This window comes from Pan paniscus, chromosome 7 (assembly GCF_029289425.2).
Source record: "Pan paniscus chromosome 7, NHGRI_mPanPan1-v2.0_pri, whole genome shotgun sequence".
Taxonomy (NCBI): Eukaryota; Metazoa; Chordata; class Mammalia; order Primates; family Hominidae; genus Pan; species Pan paniscus.
Window position 1 is genome coordinate 138,054,591 of NC_073256.2, and position 18,564 is coordinate 138,073,154.

At 40.0% G+C, this 18,564-nt stretch overlaps 1 protein-coding gene and 1 pseudogene across 1 annotated transcript in view; both read right to left on the reverse strand.

Moving 5' to 3' along the window:
* The window catches only part of SNTB1 (syntrophin beta 1), a 276,230-nt gene that overhangs the window by 94,328 nt on the left and 163,338 nt on the right, over window positions 1-18,564 (reverse strand). Inside the window, exon 3 of the mRNA XM_055116889.3 lies at window positions 2,497-2,704. Within this exon, the coding sequence (XP_054972864.2) occupies window positions 2,497-2,704 (208 nt within the window). The remainder of the gene's footprint in view (window positions 1-2,496; window positions 2,705-18,564) is intronic.
* Window positions 3,168-8,113, reverse strand: LOC103786423 (condensin complex subunit 3-like; annotated as a pseudogene).

Sequence of the window (18,564 nt, forward strand, 5' to 3'; positions counted from 1 at the left end):
GCAAAAGGCATGAGACAAATTATAGGTGAGAAAGAGTAACTTTTGGAAGATTTTTTAATTTCATGAATAGTGATAATGATTTTAAACATAGCTTGTGATTGAAGAGATGAGAGAAAAGTACCTTCAAGAATTAAGACCATCAACTTGGTAGATGCAGGGTTGCATGTGTTGGCCAGCCTCCCTTTGCCCCTTCAGATCCAGTCTCTACCTTTCCCATCCTTCTCTGTACCCTGGAAGACTCACCTTAAGAGTGCATCCGTGGGGCTTCTTACCTCTGGCTTCCAGCCAGCTTCAGCCCATGGAAGACACTAGCAGGGGGTCAGTGGGCAGGGGTTGGCAGGGGCTGCATTTCTCTTCCAAAGACCACAGCTGGTAGTGGGTGGCACTTTTCTACAGCTACAAGCCTCCCTAGTCTCAGGTAACTGCTGCTTCTCCTTGCCCTTTCTGGTCAAGGGATGGTAGTGGCTTCTTACTACTGTTGGCCCTGGAGTTCTTCTCTATCTCTTATTGGTTTCCCAAACCTTGGCTATACCTTATAAATTATTCCTGCATTAAATCCTTTCCAATGATCCCTTTCGACCTTCCCATCCATCTCCTGCCAGGATCCTGAAATATGTGCTATACCTCCAAGTCCACTCAGAAACTTAACCAAGTGAGAGCATTTTTCATCACAATCAGCTCCTTCTCTTCTACAGTAAATGTTTGCTTTTGCTTCCCTGGTATCCATTCATTCTTTTTCTTGCACAGCACCTGATTTTTTCCATTAGAGAACCACCCCTCCTCATCTTCACTGCAGATGACTTAGGTGAGGCTGATTTCAGCACTAAGACTGAACGAATTATCCAAGTTAACCCAATTAGACTTATAATCTCAGGATTTGCATTGAAACAATTGGAGCAAAGAGGCCTTTCTTCATGGAGACAACCAGGAGCAAAGAAAACATAAGCCTGGAACCGTCAGGCCAACTAGAGAGGAAGCCTGGGTAATAAACTGATGAAAGGACAGGGAAAGAAAGAGATGGAGACTTAGACCTAATACATTATTTAAGTCCCTGGATCCCACCATGCCTGAAGCTTATCTTTGGACATTGCAGTTATCAGAACCCGGGCATGCTCATTTTGCTCAAGCTAAATTGAGTTGAGTTTTCTGCCACTTGTAATTGAAAGATCCTTGAGTATCAGGCCTTTTCCTAATAAAAACACATGCATTTGGAGAGAGTAGAAAGTGGGGAGTGATAGAGATGTGACTTTCAAAATTATATCAGCCATCCAGATTTATGCTCTTGTTTTCTTCAGGAACCCTAACACATACACTCATGAGGGCTATGGGTGGTTTGTGTTTATTATGGATTTGGATGCTCCTACCACCAGCATTGTCCCTTTCGTTCTTTGAAATCTTTGAGAGATAGGACAATACCAAGCCGAACAACCCATTTGGTGTTAAATTTTTAGGCTAAGACCCACACGTGATCTGCTGCAAACAAAGAACAATGGTGGAAAACCCGAGTATTATTTCTGGTGCCATTTGACTGGGCCTTCTCAGATGACAGGGTTCTTTGGCAGGAAAGGTGTTATTGTGACGTTCCCTATTCCCATTTACTGCCTATTAGAAAGTGAGTCACTGGGAGGTCAGATTATTCCCAAAGTCCAGTGTTCCTGAGCACTCCGGGTCAACTTCAAGGGACAGCAATCATGTGTAAGGACAATGGCAAAGGCTCGATCCTTTGAAATAGAGAGAAAGAGTAACTCCCAAGAGATGGCCACAGAGTGAGTTTTACTACCTTTAACATATCACATAACTTGGGAAAAAAAAATCAGGGACTGTGTTAATATGACCCAAAGTCTTTTCCACAGCAGCTGTCCTCTCTGAGACAGAGGCTAAGTCTTTATTATCTTTTCACTCCCTTCCCCACTCCTGCCTAGCACTGTGCCTCACAAAAGTAGGTGCTCTTTAATGATGACATTAAAGAGTGACTGGCTTAAGAGCATAAATAAAATATAAGGTAACATAAGAAAAGAGCCAGCATATAGTAATTGCTCAAGTAATTCTTGCTGTTATTTGCAAATGTATAATTGAATCATCTCAATTCAAACAAACAGGCTCATCAAAACCCACACAAACCCTTTTTAAGCAATAATTTTGACTTCCTTGCCTCCCAAAGCAAGAGCTCTGTTCTGAGTTTGAGTTATTTTCCCTTCCCTTCATACACAGATGTTAAAATAGGATCAGTCTATTCCTCGACTCACTCATTCATCCATCCAACAACCTGGACCCCGTGCAATTTACCACATGTTTGACTAAGTGCAGGTAATCAAAGTTGATTAAGACAAAACCCATGTATAATGTAAAGGCCTGTAGCCTGCTGGAGAGGAATGAGAAATCCACACAGACTGTGAATGAGAGAATCAGCCTATGGGATGAGATAACTTTAGTGGTTATGAGCGCTGGGGGAATCTCGGGGAGGACGACTATTACAGAGGAAGGTATTTTCCTTACCTTTTCTGCAAGCCAGCCAAGATGCCTAATCTCTCGGCTCCCAGCAATGCCTGTTTTCCCCAGCTGCTCTCTGACCTCAGCAATCACTCGGGTCAGCAGGTCATTAACGTTGGAATGGATGGCACTGAACCATGCCTGGGCCGTGGCTGAGTCCTTGCTCCTTAGGATCACCGTGTGCTTAGCATCTGGAGAGTGGATTTCAAGCTGCCTAGAGGAGCACAGAGAGAAGGGTTAGAAAGTTTCCTGGCAGGTCCTGCTTCGTCAAGATCTGGGTCACAAAGGTGAATTAATTCTTTACTCCTACTTTTAGACTTTGTCAGTTTCTAACGGGATGCCTTAACAGTCCCGCCATCCATTCGTTCACTCATTAATTCATCCACGCATATTTACTGGGTTCCCAAGTACTGGTCTACATATTGGGAACACAGCTGTGCAACCACCAAATCACCTAAATTAAGGTTATCTGATTTTCTTGTTATTCAGCTGATTTGCTGATTAGTAGTATCATATCGAGACTTCCAAACTGTGAGCTGATACTAATTTGCTTTACTTCTTAATTCACAGAGGATTTTAATAATATACTCACACATCCTTGCTGCTGCTGGCAGGAAATAGATTGAAATATATCTAGCCACATGCTTAATCCTGCTGCTCAGTGTTAATCAATTGAGAATATTTTAGAATCGAAGATGACCAAACTTTGCATCTTTTAGGAATTTTATCTGTAGCACATTTAGCTTCCACTTAATCCTCAAACCTGTGGTGTAAAGGCATGAACTGGCCTAGGAAGGGGTAACAATGGGGAGAGAGATGCACTTAAAGTATTCTATTTAAAGTCCAGGCCCACCATGCTGGCTCATGACTGTAATCCCAGCACTTTGGAAGGCTGAGGTGGGCAGATCACCTGAGGTCAGGAGTTCAAGACCAGCCTAGCCAACATGGAGAAACCCCGTCTCTACAAAAATACAAAAATTAGCCGGGCATGATGGCGGGTGCCTGTAACCCCAGCTACTTGGGAGGCTGAGACTGGAGAATTGCTTGAACCCGGGAGGCAGAGGTTGCAGTGAGCCGAGATCAAGCCATTGCACTCCAGCCTGGGTGACAGAGTAAGACTCGGTCTCAAATAAAATAAAATAAATTAAAATAAAAATAAAAGTCCAACACCAAAACTTATGCCAGAACTGTAACTGGATTACTGGAGAAACAGAGAGAGAGAGATCTGTATACTGTAATTGTGGTAAAAGAAGGACATTCTCAACAGATACTTTATGTCATTAACTTCTTATTTTGAAGTAATTGTAGATTAGCATGGAGTTGCACAAATAGTACAAAGAAGTCTGGGATGCCCTTCACCAGTTTCTCCCAATGGTTATATTTTACCTCCTATAGTACAGTATCAAAACTAGGAAACTGACATAGGTACAATGTGAATGTATAGTTCTATGCCATTTTTTTCATGTGTAGATTTGTATAAACCCCACTGCAATCACAATGCAGAACTACTCCATCACCACAAAGCAGAGATCTTTAATCTCCCCCGCAACTACCCCTTTTTAGTCATGTGTCCCCCACCCCCACCACTATCCCAAATCCCTAGGCAACAACTAACCTGTTCTCCGTATCTGTAAATTTTAGACAGATACTTTTTAATTGCATAAAGAAAAAAAACCCAATATTCATTCACGTATATATGCAATAAATATCATTTATTCATTCATGTTTACATTAGAAAGATACAGGGATTCGGAAATTCAAAGCTCAATAGAATTATCCATTTATTAACTTCCTTTCATCTCTTAATAATCATGATATTATTCACTGAGAATCTACTATGTGCCAGGCAAACTTTCAAATCATTTTATAGTATTATATATAATGCTTCTAATAGCCCTATGACTGATATTATTAACCCCCCTTAACAGAGGAAAAAATTGAACTTTGGAGAGAGAGAGAGGAAGAAGCAATTTACCCAAGGCCACACCGTTGGTGATGCTGGGATTCAAACCCGTGTTAAATTGGCTCAAAAGCCTGTGAATTTAAATACTATACCACGATGCCTCTCCTTGAGATTGGACAATGTCTTATGGGGGGCACTCACTGTCTCCTGCAGTGATGTGAAGTGTAGTACTCATCACCAACAACTATGCCTAGTAATGTCCCACCTAGATCCTGAGTTCCAAAATAATAATTTTGCAGATGGCCTGAGAGTTAGAAGACTCAATGCAATTGGCCTCGTTAACATTTGAAACCAAACTTTTACAGTGACTAAACCGTCTTACCACAAGCATTAAGTTGTAGAAGAGAGATGATTTGGAAAGTGGGATGTCACTAGGGGAACTTTAGCCATAATTAGTATTCTTTTTTTTTTTTTTTTTTTTTGAGACGGAGTCTCGCTCTGTCGCCCAGGCTGGAGTGCAGTGGTGCGACCTTGGCTCACTGCAAGCTCCGCCTCCCAGGTTCACGCCATCCTCCTGCCTCAGCCTCCCGAGTAGCTGGGACCACAGGCACCCGCCACCACACCTGGCTAATTTTTTTGGTATTTTTAGCAGAGACGGGGTTTCCCCATGTTAGCCAGGAAGTATTCTTTTTAAGGAATTTGCAAAGCCAGTCTCCCCAATAAGATACAAAAATTTTATGTGATGGAACAGGGAATTCTTTAGGTGACAACTGTCCTCGCACAGAAGAAAAAAATCTCATGCCTCTTAGGCACTTTTCAAAAAAATGGGTAATAAATCTAAGGTGAGAGTTTCCATTCTCTCCCTAAGTTCTCACTCTTCAGTAAAGCTGCAGAGCAGAATACAAACTAGCATTCTCAAGAGCATTAATGAGAGCTCAACTTGTTTTTCTTCTATTTCTTGAAAACTTTATTTTTAATTGACAATGATGGTTATTAACTGGCTTTTCAAGTTATTCTGCCAATATTCATTATTCTAGGAATTTAAAACATACAAATACTTCATTTACAATATTTTCTTTTGAAGGCCTTTTTAAAAATTTTGACAAGGGTAACTTTATTAAAGCAAAGAACTGAAGATAATTTTAAAGAACTCTACCTCCACCATCTTTCCTAACTTCTATATTCATTGAGAAATTGTGCAAGATTAAGTTTACTTTTTTCCAGCACTGCTGTTTTGGCTTGTCTTGGTAGTTTCATCTTCATTTCTGATTCTGGTTCTAGAACTTCATGGTCACTTTCAGACTCAGCCTCAGCAATCTGATGTCTCCTCTTCATCATAGCTGAAGCTATCACTTTTCTCTGTCCCCTGTTAGTCTTTTGTTGAGTAGATTTTGATGCCAGGGTTGCTTTTACATCCCTAAGAAGAGTCATATGTACTTCCTTATTCTTTTCATCTTCATTTTGAAAAATAGTTGTAGTCAAGCTGGCATCCTGTGCTGCTTCAGGCTGGTCACCAAATTCTTTATTTCCTTTTTGCTAACCGAATCTTGATTTTCTCCAAAGCTTTCAGATATGCCCTCTCCTTTACTTGCTCCAGAATCCCATTCAATAGAACCAGAAGATCTTTTGCAAGATGGCTATTGAGTTCTAAAGAACTCAAGGCTTTTTTTTTTATTTTAAAAAGGAATTTATTTCTTATAGTTATGAAGGCTGAGAAGTCCAGTGTTGAGGGGCTGAGTCTGGTGGGGTCCTTCTTGCTGATGCAGACTCTCTGCAGAGTTTCCAGGCAGCACAGGGCATCACGTGGTGAGGGTGCTGGCTCAGGTTCCTCTTTCTTCTTCTTCTTTTTTTTTATTATTTTTATTATTATTATACTTTAAGTTTTAGGGTACATGTGCACATTGTGCAGGTTAGTTACATATGTATACATGTGCCATGCTGGTGTGCTGCACCCACTAACTCGTCATCTAGCATTAGGTATATCTCCCAATGCTATCCCTCCCCCCTCCCCCCACCCCACAACAGTCCCCAGAGTGTGATATTCCCCTTCCTGTGTCCATGTGATCTCATTGTTCAATTCTCACCTATGAGTGAGAATATGCGGTGTTTGGTTTTTTGTTCTTGCGATAGTTTACTGAGAATGATGATTTCCAATTTCATCCATGTCCCTACAAAGGACATGAACTCATCATTTTTTATGGCTGCATAGTATTCCATGGTGTATATGTGCCACATTTTCTTAATCCAGTCTATCATTGTTGGACATTTGGGTTGGTTCCAAGTCTTTGCTATTGTGAATAATGCCGCAATAAACATACGTGTGCATGTGTCTTTATAGCAGCATGATTTATAATCCTTTGGGTATATACCCAGTAATGGGATGGCTGGGTCAAATGGTATTTCTAGTTCTAGATCCCTGAGGAATCGCCACACTGACTTCCACAATGGTTGAACTAGTTTACAGTCCCACCAACTGTGTAAAAGTAGAACTCAAGGCTTTTCTAGAGACCTGAATTTCTGGTGAGCATGGACTTCTTAAGATCTCACTGAAAATTTTCATAGCCAAATTGTCATGTACTGTTAAGGCCTGATAATCTTAGGAATTCTTGGCCTGAGGATTTAATCTACTTGTTCTTGTCAAATCTATAAGTAACTCAACAACATTTCTGATATCAATTTCAGCTAAAGGAGAAGATGCAGGAGCATTGGCCAGTGTTTGCAGGCTTGGAAGAGAAACTTCTTCAAAGCATTCCTGATTAGTCCTGTTTGCATAAGCAAACATGGGGGAGAACATGCCTAGGCAATGTCGAAGTTGAACATCCTCTTCAGTCACAGGATTCTACCATAACAAAATAAGATGGGAAAAAGTCTGCTGCTGACCAAATCCCAGAGAACATCAGCTTGGCTAGTCCGTCTGTGGCTCCTGTCCTAAGTGTAGATACCTCACTACCTAAGAAATCAGAAAGGAGTTTCAGAACATTCTTCGCTGTAGGGGCCTTTTCAACTTTTTATGACTCTTGCTCATAAATCACCGTTTATCTCTGCACCTTCATATTAAAAGGCTTTGATTTTTTAGGTTTACGTGGTTCAACCCCAAACATTATCAGTTAGTCAAAGATTCACTTTAAAGTACTTATTTTTATTGTGACATCATCAATTTGCAAAACCTGCAATAATAACACAAAGTGTTATGTGCAAAATTCTGATTCTGTAGTCTGCAGCTCCCAAGCATAAAACAGCCAGGCTTCTTACTATAGGGTAAACATTTATTATTTTAGGAAGAATAAAAATTCTATGATCCCATTCATGGCTGCACTTATGCCTGTTGAAATGGACATCTGCTTCAACAGTTCACAGCATAAGATAAGACATTCTGTAATGCTTCTGCGTCATTCTTCTCTACATGGACTTCTCTGATTTCAAGTTGCTCTGTCTCTTGCAAAAGGTTTCTTTTGACACCTTCTAATGCTCTTATTTCTTCTTTTAATTTTGATGCCGAGTTAAAATCCTGTAAGGTAATGTAATTTTCTAAAGCTTCTTTGGCTTCAATACGCTTAACTTTTATTTCAGCCATCTTGAGTCCTTCCTTTCTTGCATCAGCTGGGTCATTATTAACACCAACAGTAACAATGCATGCCCCAATCTCTGAGATAAATTCTGTTCTCTTATTATCATCTACAATAATGTGGGACAGCCTTTCAATAAGAAAAGGAACCAGGGATATTGGGGTTTTGGGTAGAGTAGGAATCTCCTGTCAAATAGCCAGCATTTTTGTGTGTGTGTGTCTGGGTTACCAGACATCCCCTTTATCAATAAGAAAGGTTGGATTTTCATGGCTGGTGGATAGGCTGCCGCAAATCTGCCCCTTCCTACATCTTCAGTGTGGAAGAAGCGGAAAAACACAGTCTTCTCCACTCTCCCACTATCCGTCTCAGTGCCTCTCTGGACACTTCATACATCTTGATGGGTTAAGGCATGACTATGCTACAGAAAGAGGAATGAGTATTTTCTTTTTTTTTTCCTTTTTTATTATTCTACTTCAAGTTCTAGGGTACATGTGCACAATATGCAAGTTTCTTACATGTGTATACATGTGCCATGTTGGTGTGCTGCACCCATTAACTCATCATTTACATTAGGTATATCTCCTAATGCTATCCCCTCCTCACTCCCCTCACCCCACGACAGGCCCCGGTGTGTGATGTTCCCCTTCCTGTGTCCAAGTGTTCTTATTGTTCAATTCCCACCTATGAGTGAGAACATGTGGTGTTTGGTTTTTTGTCCTTGTGATAGTTTGCTGAGAATGATGGTTTCCACTTCATCCATGTCCCTACAAAGGACATGAACTCATCTTTTTAATGGCTGCATAGTATTCCATGGTGTATATGTGCCACATTTTCTTTATCCAGTCTATCATTGATGGACATTTGGGTTGGTTCCAAGTCTTTGCTATTGTGACTAGTGCTGCAATAAACATACGTGTACATGTGTCTTTATAGCAGCATGATTTATAATCCTTTGGGTATATACCCAGTAATGGGATGGATTTCTAGTTCTAGATCCTTGAGGAATCGCCACACTGTCTTCCACAATGGTTGAACTAGTTTACAGTCCTACCAACAGTGTAAAAGTGTTCCTATTTCTCCACATCCTCTCCAGCACCTGTTGTTTTCTGACTTTTTAATGATTGCCATTCTAACTGGTGTGAGATGGTATCTCTTTGTGGTTTTGATTTGCATTTCTCTGATGGCCAGTGATGATGAGCATTTTTTCATGTGTTTTTTGGCTGCATAAATGTCTTCTTTTGAGAAGTGTCTGTTTATAACCTTTGCTCACTTTTTGATGGGGTTGTTTTTTTCTTGTAAATTTGTTTGAGTTCTCTGTAGATTCTGGATTTAGCCCTTTTTCAGAAGAGTAGATTGCAAAAATTTTCTCCCATTCTGTAGTTTGCCTGTTCACTCTGATGGTAGTTTCTTTTCCTGTGCAGAAGCTCTTTAGTTTAATTAGATGCCATTTGTCAATTTTGGCTTTTGTTGCCATTGCTTTGGTGTTTTAGACATGAAGTCCTTGCCCATGCCTGTGTCCTGAATGCTATTGCCTAGGTTTTCTTCTAGGGTATTTATGGTTTTAGGTCTAACATTTAAGTCTTTAATCCATCTTGAATTAATTTTTGTATAAGGTGTAAGGAAGGGATCCAGTTTCAGCTTTCTACATGTGGCTAGCCAGTTTTCCCAGCACCATTTATTAAATAGGGAATTCTTTCCCCATTTCTTGTTTTTGTCAGGTTTGTCAAAGATCAGATGGTTGTAGATGTGTGGTATTATTTCTGAGGGCTCTGTTCTGTCCATTGGTCTATATCTCTGTTTTAGTACCAGTACCATGCTGTTTTGGTTACTATAGCCTTGTAGTACAGTTTGAAGTCACGTAGCATGATGCCTTTAGCTTTGTTCTCTTGACTTAGGATTGACTTGGCAATGTGGGCTCTTTTTTGTTCCATACGAACTTTAAAGTAGTTTTTTTCAATTTTGTGAAGAAAGTCATTGGTAGCTTGATGGGGATGGCATTGAATCTGTAAATTACCTTGGGCAGTATGGCCATTTTCACGATATTGATTCTTCCTATCCATGAGCATGGAATGTTCTTCCATTTGTTTGTGTCCTTTTATCTCGTTGAGCAGTGGTTTGTAGTTCTCCTTGAAGAGGTCCTTCACATCCCTTGTAAGTTGGATTCCTAGGTATTTTATTCTCTTTGAAGCAATTGTGAATGGGAGTTCACTCATGATTTGGCTCTCTGTTTGTCTGTTATTGGTGTATAAGCATGCTTGTGATTTTTGCACATTGATTTTGTATCCTGAGACTTTGCTGTATTTGCTTATCAGCTTAAGGAGATTTTGGGCTGAGACGATGGGGTTTTCTAAATATACAATCATGTCATCTGCAAACAGGGACAATTTGACGTCATCATTTCCTAATTGAATACCCTTTATTTCTTTCTCCTGCCTGATTGCCCTGGCCAGAACTTCCAACACTATGTTGAATAGGAGTGATGAGAGAGGGCATCCCTGTCTTGTGCCGGTTTTCAAAGGGAATGCTTCCAGTTTTTGCCCATTCAGTATGATATTGGCTGTGGGTTTGTCATAAATAGCTCTTATTATTTTGAGATACATCCCATCAATACCTAATTTATTGAGAGTTTTTAGCATGAAGGGTTGTTGAATTTTGCCAAAGGCCTTTTCTGCATCTATTGAGATAACCATGTGGTTTTTGTCTTTGGTTCTGTTTATATGCTGGATTACATTTATTGATTTGCGTATGTTGAACCAGCCTTGCATCCCAGGGATGAAGCCCACTTGATCATGGTGGATAAAATTTTGATGTGCTGCTGGATTCGGTTTGCCAGTATTTTATTGAGGATTTTTGCATTGTTGTTCATCAGGGATATTGGTCTAAAATTATTTTTTTTGTTGTGTCTCTGCCAGGCTTTGGTATCAGGATGATGCTAGCCTCATAAAATGAGTTAGGGAGAATGCCCTCTTTTTCTATTGATTGGAATAGTTTCAGAAGGAATGGTACCAGCTCCTCCTTGTATCTCTGGCAGAATTCGGCTGTGAATCCATCTGGTCCTGGAATTTTTTTGGTTGGTAGGCCCAATAGCCAGCATTTTTTTTCTTCCTCTTTCTTCATTCATAGCCAAAGACTTAATAATTACAATCAACTGTCAATCAAAAAAAATCTCATGACTTTTAGGTTCTTTTCAAAGAAATGGGTAATAAATCTGGGGTGAGTTCATTGTCTCCCAAAGTTCTCACTGTTCAGTAAAGTTGCATAGCAGAACACAAACTAGGATTCTCAAAAGCATTAATGAGATCTCAGCTTGCTTTTCTTTCCTTTCTTTAAAACTTTATTTTTAATCAACAATGGTGGTTATCAACTGGCTTTTCAAGTTATTCTATCAATATCTATTATTCTAGGAATTTAAAGCATGCAAATACGTCATTTACAATATTTTCTTTTGAAGGCTGGCATTTGTTTTCAAAGAAACGACATCTTGGGAAACAGCCACTCCACAGGTATTACACAAACAAAAGTGATGCCAGCAAAAATGAAAGAAAGAAAAAAGGGTATTTTCTTTGTTGGGTTGCCAGCATGGCCCTAGGATAAAGCAGACTTGGAAACAGAGGTACAGGCTGGTGTTGCAGAGGCCCCTTTTTTCCAGGTTTTGACAGCGCTTATCATTATTATTAATTTTTAAGTAAACTTTAAAAGTGTAACACACAGACAGAAAAGTTCACAAATTGTAGGTGTCCACCTCAACTGTATTTTTGCAGAGAATATATTCGTGTCACTGTCACTCAGATCAAGAAATAGAATATTACAGTCATCCCAGAAATTCCTTTTGTATACCCTTTCCAGTTCCTGTCCTCTCATATAATCACTATTCAAATTTCTAACACGATGGATTACTTTTGCCTCAGGTAAAAATGGATGAATTTTTGTTTGCTTTCATTTTTTGTTGTTACCTGAGGTGTAGGAAGGATCTAGGACAATTTCTGAGGCAAAGTTGAAATACCAGGTCCCATACTTTTTGGCAGCGATTCTCAAGGCATGGCCACAGACCAGCAGTATTTGCATGCAAATTATAGGTTCCCATCTCAGGCCTACTTAACTAGGAACTCTGGGGGTGAGGTCCAGCAATCATCCTCCAGGAAAATCTGACTCCAGTCAAGTTTGAGAAGGGCTGCGCCATAGGTTCATTTTAAAAAAGGACTGAGCTTAGTTGTTTGCCAGGCTTCCCGGTGGCTGAGAGGGACATGGAATGGTGAACTGAGCTTCCCCTGTCAGTTTTCAGAGAAAGAATACAAAAGACATAGAGCAGAGAGGCCCGTTGCTTTTTATCATCAAAAAGAACAGCAAGGTTCTCAACCAAAAGTATTCCTCAGATATCCTTTAATAGGCTTCTTTTTAAAAAATCATTCAGTTAAATATAAATGGTTGGACCCTATCCCAGTCCTACTGAGTAAAAATCTCCAGAGATTGAAGCCTGGGTGTATGCTTTAAATGTTCCACAAATTATACAGATTGAAGACCACCACAGGCCTCTCTGAGGCTAAGCTGGAGCCCCTAAGGAGCTGCGCCTATTGATAGGTGTCCCCAGATGGGCAATACAACAGGTGGCTTCTGGAGAGTATGTTAGTCATGGACTACTGACTAACAAATTCCCCCCAGTTAAAATATGGCTTAAAATTCCAGGCCAGCCACAGTGACTCATGCCTGTGATCCCAGCACTTTGGGAGGCTGAAGTGGGAGGATTACTCGAGCTCAGGAGTTTGAGACCAGCCTGGGCAAGTAGGGAGGCCCCAACTCTACAAAAAATTTAAAAATTAGTCAGGCATGGTGGTGCACACCTGTAGTCCCAGCTACTCAGGAGGCTGAGGTGGGAGGATCGCTTGGGGCCAGGTCAAGGCTGCAGTAAAAGCCATGATTGCACTACTGCACTCCAGCCTGGGTGACAGAGCAAGACCCTTACTGAAAAACAAAAAAACAAAACAAAACAAAATTCCAAACATCTGTTATTTCACAGTATCTGTAGGTCATGAATTTGGGAATGGCTTAGCTGAGTGGTTCTGGCTCAGGAATTTGCAGTCAGGATGCTGACAGCGGTTGCAGGCATCTGAAGGCTTGACTGGGGTTGAGGATCCACTTCTAAGATGGCTCCCTCTTATGGCCATTGGCAGGAAGCCTCAGTTTCTTGCCATATGAGCCTTTCCAAAGGCTGCTTGAGTGTCCTCCTGACATGGCAGCTTGTTTCCTCCAAAGAAAAAAAGGAACTGCTATGCCTTTTCTGATCTGGTCTTCAAAGGCACACACCATGTTTGTTGTTATTGTTTCTCTGATTTTTAGATTTCAATAGTTTTGGGGGAACAGGTGGTTTTTGGTTACATGGATAAGTTCTTTAGTGGTGATGTCTGAGATTTTGGTGTACCCATCGCCTGAGCAGTGTACACTGTACCCAATGTGCAGTCTTTTATCCCTCACCACCCTCCCACCCTTCCTCCTGAGTCCCCAGAGTGCATTATATCATTCTTCTGCCTTTGCATTCTCATAGCTTAGTTCCCGTTTATAAAAACATGAGATATTTGGTTTTCCATTCCTGAGTTACTTCACTTAGAATAATAGTTTCCAACTTCATCCAGGTTGCTGCAAATGCCATTATTTTTTCCTTTATAGACTGAGTAGTATTCTGCGGTGTATGTATATCACATTTTTTTATCCACTCATTGGTTGATGGGCATTTAGGTTGTTTCACATTTTTGCAGTTGTGAATTGTGTTGCTATAAACATGAATGTGCAAGTGTCTTTTTCATATAATGACTTCTTTTCCTCTGGGTAGATACCCAGTCATGGGATTGCTGGATCAAATGGTAGTTCTACTTATAGTTCTTTAAGGAACCTCCATCCTGTTTTCCATAGTGGTTTTACTAGTTTACATTCCCACCAGCAGACACACCATGAGTTCTGGTTTATTCTTTTTGTTAGAAGTCAGTCACTAAGTCCAATACACATTCAAGAAAATGAGAATTAGGCTCCACTAGGATACAAGGAAGAGTACCAAAGCATCTGTAGACATATCTATATCTTAAAACCACCATAGAGAAGCTTTCAGATGAAGTAAAGTCCTGTAAAAAGCCTGTTTGCAAATGTAGAGGGAGAGTTTTTGGAGCTGTGTACCAGTAGCCTATGATGATCATGCAGATCCAAGTAAACAGGGAAATCATTCTTTTTTTTTTTAATTATACTTTAAGTTTTAGTGTACATGTACACATTGTGCAGGTTAGTTACATATGTATACATGTGCCATGCTGGTGCACTGCCCCCACTAACTCGTCATCTAGCATTAGTTATATCTCCCAATGCTATCCCTCCCACTTCCCCCCACCCCACAACAGTCCCTAGAGTGTGATATTCCCCTTCCTGTGTCCATGTGATCTCATTGTTCAATTCCCACCTATGAGTGAGAATATGCGGTGTTTGGTTTTTTGTTCTTGTGATAGTTTACTGAGAATGATGATTTCCAATTTCATCCATGTCCCTACAAAGGACATGAACTCATCATTTTTTATGGCTGCATAGTATTCCATGGTGTATATGTGCCACATTTTCTTAATCCAGTCTATCATTGTTGGACATTTGGGTTGGTTCCAAGTCTTTGCTATTGTGAATAATGCCGCAATAAACATACGTGTGCATGTGTCTTTATAGCAGCATGATTTATAATCCTTTGGGTATATACCCAGTAATGGGATGGCTGGGTCAAATGGTATTTCCAGTTCTAGATCCCTGAGGAATCACCACACTGACTTCCACAATGGTTGAACTAGTTTACAGTCCCACCAACAGTGTAAAAGTGTTCCTATTTCTCCACATCCTCTCCAGCACCTGTTGTTTCCTGACTTTTTAGTGATTGCCATTCTAACTGGTGTGAGATGGTATCTCATTGTGGTTTTGATTTGCATTTCTCTGATGGCCAGTGATGGTGAGCATTTTTTCATGTGTTTTTTGCTGCATAAATGTCTTCTTTTGAGAAGTGTCTGTTCATGTCCTTTGCCCACTTTTTGATGGGGTTGTTTATTTTTTTCGTGTAAATTTGTTTGAGTTCATTGTAGATTCTGGATATTAGCCCTTTGTCAGATGAGTAGGTTGCGAAAATTTTCTCCCATTTTGTAGGTTGCCTGTTCACTCTGATGGTAGTTTCTTTTGCTGTGCAGAAGCTCTTTAGTTTAATTAGATCCCATTTGTCAATTTTGTCTTTTGTTGCCATTGCTTTTGGTGTTTTAGACATGAAGTCCTTCCCCATGCCTATGTCCTGAATGGTAATGCCTAGGTTTTCTTCTAGGGTTTTTATGGTTTTAGGTCTAACGTTTAAGTCTTTAATCCATCTTGAATTGATTTTTGTATGAGGTGTAAGGAAGGGATCCAGTTTCAGCTTTCTACATATGGCTAGCCAGTTTTCCCAGCACCATTTATTAAATAGGGAATCCTTTCCCCATTGCTTGTTTTTCTCAGGTTTGTCAAAGATCAGATAGTTGTAGATATGTGGCATTATTTCTGAGGGCTCTGTTCTGTTCCATTGATCTATATCTCTGTTTTGGTACCAGTACCATGCTGTTTTGGTTACTGTAGCCTTGTAGTATAGTTTGAAGTCAGGTAGTGTGATGCCTCCAGCTTTGTTCTTTTGGCTTAGGATTGACTTGGTGATGCGGGCTCTTTTTTGGTTCCATATGAACTTTAAAGTAGTTTTTTCCAATTCTGTGAAGAAAGTCATTGGTAGCTTGATGGGGATGGCATTGAATCTGTAAATTACCTTGGGCAGTATGGCCATTTTCACGATATTGATTCTTCCTACCCATGAGCATGGAATGTTCTTCCATTTGTTTGTATCCTCTTTTATTTCACTGAGCAGTGGTTTGCAGTTCTCCTTGAAGAGGTCCTTCACATCCCTTGTAAGTTGGATTCCTACGTATTTTATTCTCTTTGAAGCAATTGTGAATGGGAATTCACTCATGATTTGGCTCTCTGTTTGTCTGTTGTTGGTGTATAAGAATGCTTGTGATTTTTGTACATTTATTTTGTATCCTGAGACTTTGCTGAAGTTGCTTATCAGCTTAAGGAGATTTTGGGCTGAGACAATGGGGTTTTCTAGATATACAATCATGTCGTCTGCAAACAGGGACAATTTGACTTCCTCTTTTCCTAATTGAATACCCTTTATTTCCTTCTCCTGCCTAATTGCCCTGGCCAGAACTTCCAACACTATGTTGAATAGGAGTGGTGAGAGAGGGCATCCCTGTCTTGTGCCAGTTTTCAAAGGGAATGCTTCCAGTTTTTGCCCATTCAGTATGATATTGGCTGTGGTTTTGTCATAGATAGCTCTTATTATTTTGAAATACGTCCCATCAATACCTAATTTATTGAGAGTTTTTAGCATGAAGGGTTGTTGAATTTTGTCGAAGGCTTTTTCTGCATCTATTGAGATAATCATGTGGTTTTTGTCTTTGGCTCTGTTTATATGCTGGATTACATTTATTGATTTGCATATATTGAACCAGCCTTGCATCCCAGGGATGAAGCCCACTTGATCATGGTGGATAAGCTTTTTGATGTGCTGCTGGATTCGTTTTGCCAGTATTTTATTGAGGATTTTTGCATCAATGTTCATCAAGGATATTGGTCTAAAATTCTCTTTTTTTGTTGTGTCTCTGCCTGTCTTTGGTATCAGAATGATGCTGGCCTCATAAAATGAGTTAGGGAGGATTCCCTCTTTTTCTATTGATTGGAATAGTTTCAGAAGGAATGGTACCAGTTCCTCCTTGTACCTCTGGTAGAATTCGGCTGTGAATCCATCTGGTCCTGGACTCTTTTTGGTTGGTAAGCTATTGATTATTGCCACAATTTCAGCTCCTGTTATTGGTCTATTCAGAGATTCAACTTCTTCCTAGTTTAGTCTTGGGAGAGTGTACGTGTCCAGGAATTTATCCATTTCTTCTAGATTTTCTAGTTTATTTGCGTAGAGGTGTTTGTAGTATTCTCTGATGGTAGTTTGTATTTCTGTGGGATCGGTGGTGATATCCCCTTTATCATTTTTTATTGGGTCTATTTGATTCTTCTGTCTTTTTTTCTTTATTAGTCTTGCTAGCAGTTTATCAATTTTGTTGATCCTTTCAAAAAACCAGCTCCTGGATTCACTAATTTTTTGAAGGGCTTTTTGTGTCTCTATTTCCTTCAGTTCTGCTCTGATTTTAGTTATTTCTTGCCTTCTGCTAGCTTTTGAATGTGTTTGCTCTTGCTTTTCTAGTTCTTTTAATTGTGATGTTAGGGTGTCAATTTTGGATCTTTCCTGCTTTCTCTTGTGGGCATTTAGTGCTATAAATTTCCCTCTACACACTGCTTTGAATGTGTCCCAGAGATTCTGGTATGTTGTGTCTTTGTTCTCGTTGGTTTCAAAGAACATCTTTATTTCTGCCTTCATTTCATTATGTACCCAGTAGTCATTCAGGAGCAGGTTGTTCAGTTTCCATGTAGTTGAGCGGTTTTGAGTGAGATTCTTAATCCTGAGTTCTAGTTTGATTGCACTGTGGTCTGAGAGATAGTTTGTTATAATTTCTGTTCTTTTACATTTGCTGAGGAGAGCTTTACTTCCCAGTATGTGGTCAATTTTGGAAAAGGTGTGGTGTGGTGCTGAAAAAAATGTATATTCTGTTGATTTGGGGTGGAGGTTCTGTAGATGTCTATTAGGTCCGCTTGGTGCAGAGCTGAGTTCAATTCCTGGGTATCCTTGTTGACTTTCTGTCTCATTGATCTGTCTAATGTTGACAGTGGGGTGTTAAAGTCTCCCATTATTAATGTGTGGGAGTCTAAGTCTCTCTGTAGGTCACTCAGGACTTGCTTTATGAATCTTGGTGCTCCTGTATTGGGTGCATATATATTTAGGATAGTTAGCTCTTCTTGTTGAATTGATCCCTTTAACGTTAATGGCCTTATGGCCATTAATGACCTTCTTTGTGTCTTTTGATCTTTGTTGGTTTAAAGTCTGTTTTATCAGAGACTAGGATTGCAACCCCTGCCTTTTTTTGTTTTCCATTTGCTTGGTAGATCTTCCTCCATCCTTTTATTTTGAGCCTATGTGTGTCTCTGCACGTGAGATGGGTTTCCTGAATACAGCACACTGATGGGTCTTGACTCTTTATCCAATTTGCCAGTCTGTGTCTTTTAATAGGAGCATTTAGTCCATTTACATTTAAAGTTAATATTGTTATGTGTGAATTTGATCCTGTCATTATGATGTTAGCTGGTTATTTTGCTCGTTAGTTGATGCAGTTTCTTCTTAGTCTCAATGGTCTTCACATTTTGGCATGATTTTGCAGCGGCTGGTACCGGTTGTTCCTTTCCATGTTTATTGCTTCCTTCAAGAGCTCTTTTAGGGCAGGCCTGGTGGTGACAAAATCTCTCAGCATTTGCTTGTCTTTAAAGTATTTTATTTCTCCTTCACTTATGAAGCTTAGTTAGGCTGGATATGAAATTCTGGGTTGAAAATTCTTTTCTTTAAGAATGTTGAATATTGGCCCCCACTCTCTTCTGGCTTGTAGAGTTTCTGCAGAGAGATCCGCTGTTAGT